This window comes from Chrysemys picta, chromosome 13 (genome assembly GCF_011386835.1).
Source record: "Chrysemys picta bellii isolate R12L10 chromosome 13, ASM1138683v2, whole genome shotgun sequence".
Taxonomy (NCBI): domain Eukaryota; kingdom Metazoa; phylum Chordata; order Testudines; family Emydidae; genus Chrysemys; species Chrysemys picta.
In genome coordinates, this window is record NC_088803.1 from 6,364,087 (window position 1) to 6,371,832 (window position 7,746).

Below are 7,746 nucleotides of genomic sequence, written 5' to 3' on the forward strand. Positions count from 1 at the left end.
TCCTGTTGTGACAACCATTGTTATGTATTTGCAGCAAATATTGTACAAAGGTTGTCGTGTGAGGTGTCTATGAAAAGGTTATGATTTGCTGGTTACGATTATGCTGTCTGTATGTGTGTCCCTGTTTTGTAGTTGAAGTTATGAATATTGGCTCTGTACTTGTATCTCAATGTGTTTTGACTCTAAATAGCCTGAGTGAAGCATTTGGTCAGGTTCCTGAGAAAGGACTATTCTCAGTAAGTGCCCAATCAAGAAACACTTAACTGACAATGGACTTTGGGAGATGCCAATCCACATCTGAGCTTTCCTGGGAATGTTCAAACTAACATGTAAACAATGGCGTCAGCCTGCAAAGGGAGTCATGCATGGACATGTGACTTGCCCATGTGACTCCAGACTCCATCTTGCTGCTGTGATTTTCCACAGTAAGAACAAAGTGGTGTCTTTCCATGGGCAGAGGATATAAAAGGCCCTGAAAACTCCTCCATCTTGTCTTTAATCCTGCTTCTGACCTCTGGAGGAACCTTGCTACAAACTGAAGCTCTGAACAAAGGACTGAATGACCCATGCCAGCTGTGGATATACTCCAGAGACTTGATTTGAACCTGCAGTTTATTACATCACTGCTGCAAGCCTGAACCAAGAACTTTGCCATTGCTGTATGTAATTGATTCCATTTAACCAACTCTAGCTCTCATCTATATTTCTTTCTACACTCGCTCTTCCACCCTTCGACAGAGAATCCCTTCATACCTCCCATCCCCTGGTGACCACTCTCTGCGCCCCAACAGCGAAAAGCAGAGCATTACTCGGCGCCAAACCCGGCCAGAAGTGTAAGGAAAAGCCAGGTGGAGAAAGAGCCACAGAAATTGACTGTTCAGCCCCCTGAGGGTGACCATCCACTTGTCTGGTCTCTGTTGCTCTCCTTGCCATGGGATGCTGTGATGGCCAAAAGCATATCTGGGTTCCCAGAAGTACTGGATCCATTCATGGAGGACAGGTCCATCAATGGCTCTTAGCCAAGATGGTCGGGGATGCAACCCCATGCTCGGGGTGAGGCTGAACCTCTGACTACTACAAGCCACGATGGAAGCCTGGGCTGGATCCCTCCATAATTGCCCTGTTCTGTACGCTCCCCTGAAGCTCTGGTATGGGCCACCATTGGAGACAGGCTACTGGGCTAGAGGGACCAGGGACCAGCATGGCAGCTCTTATGTTCTGATGCTGGTCCGTCCTATCACATGCTGAGAGAAAGGGGCCTCACCTGTGATTGTGATGGAGATGGGGTGGCTCTCTAGGGAGGAGATCTCCTGCCCAGGTTCGGCTACCCGGTACATACAGGTGTACGAGCCAGAATCCTCCATGCCGAGTCTGCCAATCTGGTAACTCTGAGAGTCCTCCAGCACCTGTCTTGTGCATGCTACTTGTGCCCCAGCCTTGAGGAAGCAGAACTGCATCTTCTTCTCCCAGCTGGGAGCTGAGCACGTCAGGGTAACAGAATCTCCGGTGGTGAACTCAGGACCCGTTGGGGACAGCCGCAGAGCTGGACGAAAGGTTTCCGGGAGCACAGAAGGCCCTGAAGAGAGACAATGGGGACTGACCCCTCCAACAACCCCCAGTGCTATGGGAGCTCCCGCCACCCAATATCAGGAGATGGCTGATGTGTCCAAAGGGAGATGACACTCAAGTTCATTTGCTACCACACTATATTTCCCTCCCTGGTCACTAACGTTCCCTCCCCAACCCAGAGATGTTTTCTTTGAGGAGCATCAGCTCTGGGTTCACCCACTTTTCATTTACTGATTTTCTCAGTTTTCTTGCCCATTTCAGGGAAGGTTGATTGGTCTTTAAAGACCATCAGGTGATGCTCCTGGGATAAGGCAGGTGTGAGCCTACAGCTAACCCAACAGGCCAACCGTGCTCGGTCTCTGTGGAGCTGTGAATTTAATAATTCCTGTGAGTCTCCAAGCAGCAGGACTGGGAACTGTAGGGAGATGCCTCTGGGGACATCAACTGGGACCTGCAAGGCCAGGTTTGGACTGGCAGCTGTCAAGGAGTTTGCCGGCAAGGTTGACAGGTGGGAATGTCAGGGAGGTAACGAACATTTCAGCAGCAGCACATATCTCCCTTGCTGAGCAGAGCGTCACAGGGACTTAGTTGCTAACACAACCTCCCTTGACAAACCAGCTCTCCTGGACAGGAGCTCTCTGATTGCCCAGAGCAATCACTTTGCAATGGCCGAGCATTTTAACTCAACAACCCTCTGGTGCTATCCTGTTCCCACCTTCCTTCAGAAGTTCAGCTGAAGATGGAGACCAGCTGACCACAGTGAAGGTAAAGAATCCCCCATGCAATGTGGAGTCTGTAGTCTGGCCCAGATACCAACCCCCAATATCAGACAGGATTCATCAGCTCTACAGACAGATTACTCAGTTCATCACAGACATACCAGTCAGTAGTCCACAACCGCTCCAGTCTGCAGGCCAGATGTCTGAACAGCCATGGCCTGACCCAAAAGGTGTAGATGGAAACATGACTCACCTGTCAGATGGATTGAGAGGGGAGAGCTCGGCCGTGACTGGATCATTCTCCCTGAGACACTGATCTCATAGCTGCAGGTGTAAGGGCCGGTAGCGTCCAAATCAGACTGACGGAGCTGGAGACGGGCACCCGGCTGTGAGACAATGAGATTCCCCTGCCTCAGGAACTGGTACCTTGTAGCCACATGTCCCGGAGGGGCCGAGCATTCGATGGTAACAGGGCTCTTCCCGGGGGGATCAGAATTCGCAGAGATGGATGGAGCAAGAGGGAAATCTGTGAAGAGCAACAACAGGAGAGAAGAGGGGGTGTTAATGTACCGAGAGTGTGGAAATAGCAGAGCAATTGCGGATGAAAAAGTGGGGTCTAGAGATCAAATCGAGGCATAGGGAGGTTGCCAGGACTCCTGGGTTCTATCCCCCACTCTGAGAGGGGAGTGAATTTCAGTTCTTGAAAACTTGATAAAACTAGAAGGAGGAGAAGTAGATAGCTAAACTGAGCTGATGCCCTTGACAGCAGTTAGTTTGCTGGTTGTGTCTCAGCCACTGTCGGGGGAGAAATGCCAGTGACCCCAGATCAACCAGCCCTAGGAAACAGATGCACCAGTTGCTAGGGCCAAGCAGGGAAGGCTGCGCTCTGAGATGGTTTCCCACACAGACTCTGCTCCCCCGTACGGGCAGGTGTATGCTTTCGGGATCCCCATCACAGCTGTGAGCCCCAGCTGAGCACCATTGTTCTGAGTGGAAAAATCTGCAGAGACCTGCACCCCGATTTCATCGCAGAAGCCATATCTCCCTCCTGGGAGCCGAGCACCGGAGAGTAACATGCTCCCCAGGGAGATAGACAGAATGCTTAGGGGCTAGAGAGAGCATGAGGGCCGGCTGCCCCCTGCACTCCAAAGGGCTGTGAGAAAGCGTCCTAGGAGATGCTGGTTCACACTGGGTTCCTTTAGGGTCTGATGAGGTGAAAGGAAGAGGCCCCTGGCTTGCACTCGAGAGGCTGTACTCATGCAGCGTGGCCGCCCCAGTGTTGTGGTGAGACCACGCGGGCAAAATATACAAAGTAAATAGCCTGAAATAGATCTCAGTCATCATTGTTCTTACTTTGCCTCGTGGTAAATTTCAGTTATGAAGGTTGGAAATATTTCTCTGTTGGTTTGTGTGTGTGGGCAGTGAAATCGGTGTTTACCAACAAAAATCAAATACAGAACAGACTCCCGTTCCAGACTACATCTGCCAAGATGCACAGCGCTCACCCCTCTAGTTGAACTGCTGCAATGCAACATGGGGGGCTTAGTTCTGAGCGGGGGGCTGGCCAGGAAATGAGAATGGGGACACAAAACACCAGAACTGAAACTCCCACCAGATACCACAGCCACTCCGGGCAGATACAGGATACGAACAGAGCCAAAAATAAAGGATTTTGTTTCAAGAAGGAGGAAAATGTCTCATTCTGATCCACAATGTTTAAATGAAATGTTTTGACGTGTCCACAACGAATTTCAACCATCCCCTCCCGTCCCATGCAAGGACTTTGGAGGACCAGGTCACAAGCACTATTGAACAATGTGCCGTATCTGCAGTGAAAGGCCAGAAGGGTCCATCATGAAGCTCCTTCAAGCCAGAATCAAACCAGTGACCTAAAACTTAGCCACATTCTTGAAATCTACAGTCCGCCTCGCCACCAGCTCAGGTGCTGAAGGAATCTATAGAGCTCAACAGGTTTAGCTTAACAAAGGTGAAGCGGAGATTTGATTGTGGTCTATAAGTACCTAACATGACGACAGAAATCTGATACCAAAGAGCTCTTCAATCTGGCAGCCAAAGATCTAACAGGATCCAATCGCTGAAAACTGAAGCAAGACTAATTCAGACTGGGAATAAGGTGGAAATTTTCAACAGGGAGGGGAATTCACCAGTGGAAGAAGGTACCCATGGTCGTGGTGGATTCTCCATCACTGGCCATTTTTAAAACAAGCGTGGGTGTTTCCCTAGAAAATCTGCTCTGGTTCAAACAGGAATTACGTTGGGGATGTCCAGTGAAGATGGGACGAGGTGATCAGAGGGGCCGTTTCTGGTTTGAGAATCTGTGAAATGGTTTTAGTTTGTTTCGGGGGGGTCATTTTTTTTCCAGGTAGGTGGAGCGAAGACAATGGGACCATCCACCAAGGTCAGGAGAACCTGGGGGTTGAAGTGAGCAGGCTGGTGACCTTCCCCACACATGAGGAGTTGGGTCTCACATGTGATGGGGACGGGAATCCCCTATTAGACAGCAGGAGAAAGGGGACTCACCCATCACTGATATCCAGACAGGCTGGCTGCGTGCAGAGTAGATGGTCTGTCCATCTCTCACTGCCTGGTACTCACAGCTGTACATCCCGATCTTCCCCGTCTCAGCCGTCAGGACCAGCCAGGGCACCCCGGGCAGGACAGTAGTTTCCGTGAAGACCCGTTCCCCGCGTGGATTGTAGAACTGGTAGCTGGTCACTGCCTCCCCACCAGGGGCCAAGCATCTGAGGGTGAGACGCTCCCCCGGGACATACACAGGCTGCTGGGGGTCCATGATGACTGTGGGGGCTTGCAGGGGGGCTGAGGAAGGGCAGAGAGATTCAGGGGAAGTTTCACTCCCCCAGCCACATGCTGCCTCCCACTTCCTGCCCCCCTTGGCTGTAGCCGGCAGCCCCTCACAGCTCTCCATTCCTCCCACACAACAAGTCACCTGGTGTCTGCCCCCCACAGGCCCCAGAGCTCTGGCTGCATCTCTCCTGGCCTCACCCCTCCCAGTGCTCCATGGGGAGGGGGCAGGAGCCCCTGTCACCTCTAGCGGGTTGTGGTTCCCACCTGGCCACACCACACGTCACGGGCTCCGCCGGGCATGGCGCTGCTCAGTCAGCTCTGTGGGGGTGCTGAGACCGGACGGATGAGGGAAGTGGGAGTGGGGGTGGGGAGATGAGAGGAGATGGCAGCTAGGGAGAGAGACCTCCCCCCATGGAAGCCCTGAGGCTCAAATCCCCCCCATCTCCTGGCTTGCAGCCAGCACTGCTGAGATTTCACTCTGCATGTTGCCCTGGGACCAGGGCTAGAGTCTGTTTTTGGGGTGCTCCATTTCAAGCAGATTACAGGAGTCTGGTTCTAAGGGGGGGTGGCTCAGCCCTATCAGAGAATCCAGTCCCTATAATGCCTCCAGGGAACCTCAGAAAACAGAGCCCCCCACAAATTAACAGTCACTTTGGGAAGTCTTTCCGGGGCCCCCTGCAGGTCCCGAATCTGGGTGTTGAGTGGAGCATAATCAGAGTGAGACACACTCAGAGATGGGGTGGGAGGGTCTCTGCACACAATGCCTGGGAAGGGGGGTCACCACACACACAGTGCCTGGGACCCCACAGTGAGAAGCCAGGCACACAAGGGCATACTGGAATCAGTGTCCCCTGTCTGGTCCCATTCCCCATCCCACTGACCAGACAGTTCCTCTGGGGCAGGATTGGAGCTGGCAGCCCCTAGAGGTGAAAGGCCCCATGTTCCATTCTCTGACCCAACCAGCCAGACCCCCCACCATGGGGCCAGACTGGAACTTGAAGTCTGTCCCATAGGGTGACCCCCTTTCTTGGAGAGGACCCATCTGGACTGACAGCTGGGGTGTGTGTGGATCGTGTCCCTCCTTACCTGCAGGTGACACCAGCTGGGGAAGGATCTGGAGAGAAGCTGAAGGAGAGAAGAGGAGAGATGGGCAGTGAGAGCTCTGGGGACGGCACAGGAGGGAAGGGGGCTGGGGAACAGGGAACGTAATTTAGGGAGACGTGGATTTGCCCAGGTGGATGTGGCTCAAGATCTATTTCCCTAGGGCAGAGCGACAGACAGTAGGTGGAAGGAAACGACCATGGGGGAAAGACCAGGAGCTCGATATTTGAGTAAAGCTCTAGGAAAGCAGGCACCTGGTGACTGTGAGTCTATTTGCAGAAGCCCAAGGCTCAGGGTTCGTGCTCCCTGCACAGAAAGGCCCCAAGAGCAGACCCCACGTGGCAGGGAAATCCCAGACTCCCACCAGACTGTCGCTGAATGGAGGCTGGGGATGGAGTCTGGGGGACGAGAGGCCCCGAGGAGCTGGAGATGGAATGAGATGGTGAGATGCATGCAGGGAAGGGGGGAAGGAGATACAGGCTGAAGGAGGAGTGCAGGGTCACTCACCCAGGAGATGGAGGAGCTCCATGCTGGGTGTAACAGGATGCTGCTGCCCAGTGAATCTGCTCCTTCAATGGGCTACTTAAATAGCAACCGAGCTCCTACAAATATCTGTGACCATCCGTCCCATGGGGCGAGACACTTTCCCAAAGTCTGCGCATCCGAGAGAGGAACCAGCTCCTGGGACGGGGCAGGTGGAATCTGAAAGGAGCAGGGACGGGTGGTGACGATGCAGCCTCAAGCCCTGCTGATAGCTGGAGAACCCTGGTGTCCGGGATGGAGAAACCTCATGGATTAATGCAGGAGATGGAATGAAAGAATTAGAGAGGGAAAGGGGGATTGAGACATTCAAAGAGATGAATGAAGAGACAGGCTGCTTCGCAAATAGAGGAAGGGAAAGAGAGAAATAAAGGGAGTAAACAGATGAATGACAGATCGAGAGTGATAAAAGGAAAGAGTGAATGAGTGAAGAGGGAGAAGAAGAGACAGTGCCTGAAGAAAAGGGGAGATGGAGAGAGTGAAAGAGAAAGACACAGCAGGAGAAGTGCAGAGGGAGGTCAGTGACTGAGAACAAAGAGGACAGTCAGAAATAGAAAGATTGAGCGAGACACAGCCAGAAGGAGTGGAGAGGTGACTGTGAGAGAAGGGGGGGAAGAGAGAGGGGGAATGAAAGTCAGATACATGGAGGGAACGTGTGAATGAGAGAGAGAGAGAGATGGAGGAGTGGGGAGGATGAAGAGGAGGGTGGCAGAGTGAGGCAGGGAAAGGGGGAGACGTAGGGAAGACGTGAATGAGGCAGGCATGGAAGGAGTACAGGGTGAGTCATTCACCTGGAGCAGGGAGACACATTTAGCTCCGTGCTGGGGGGACCTGGAAGCTGCACCCCCAACCCCCGTCTCCTGAGAGCCCCGTGCTCCCCTCTGATCACAGCCAGAGGAAGTGCTGCCTAAGGGACGGAGCTGCTTCTCCGCCCCACCATTGAGGTACCACATGCTGTGGGCTGACTGTGGCCAGGCCGGGGGGCTCCCAG

General features: G+C 53.0%; 1 protein-coding gene across 1 annotated transcript; it reads right to left on the reverse strand.

The window, feature by feature from the left end:
* Positions 1 to 1,211: 1,211 nt before the first annotated feature.
* LOC135972184 (alpha-1B-glycoprotein-like) lies at positions 1,212 to 7,382 on the reverse strand. The gene is made up of 5 exons (XM_065566476.1): positions 6,723 to 7,382; positions 6,201 to 6,239; positions 4,830 to 5,126; positions 2,542 to 2,814; positions 1,212 to 1,576 (listed from the first exon to the last, which is right to left on the reverse strand). The coding sequence occupies exons 1-5, from the start codon at positions 6,742 to 6,744 to the stop codon at positions 1,212 to 1,214; spliced, it is 996 nt and encodes a 331-aa protein (XP_065422548.1). The 5' UTR covers positions 6,745 to 7,382.
* Between the last annotated feature and the right edge of the window lie 364 nt (positions 7,383 to 7,746).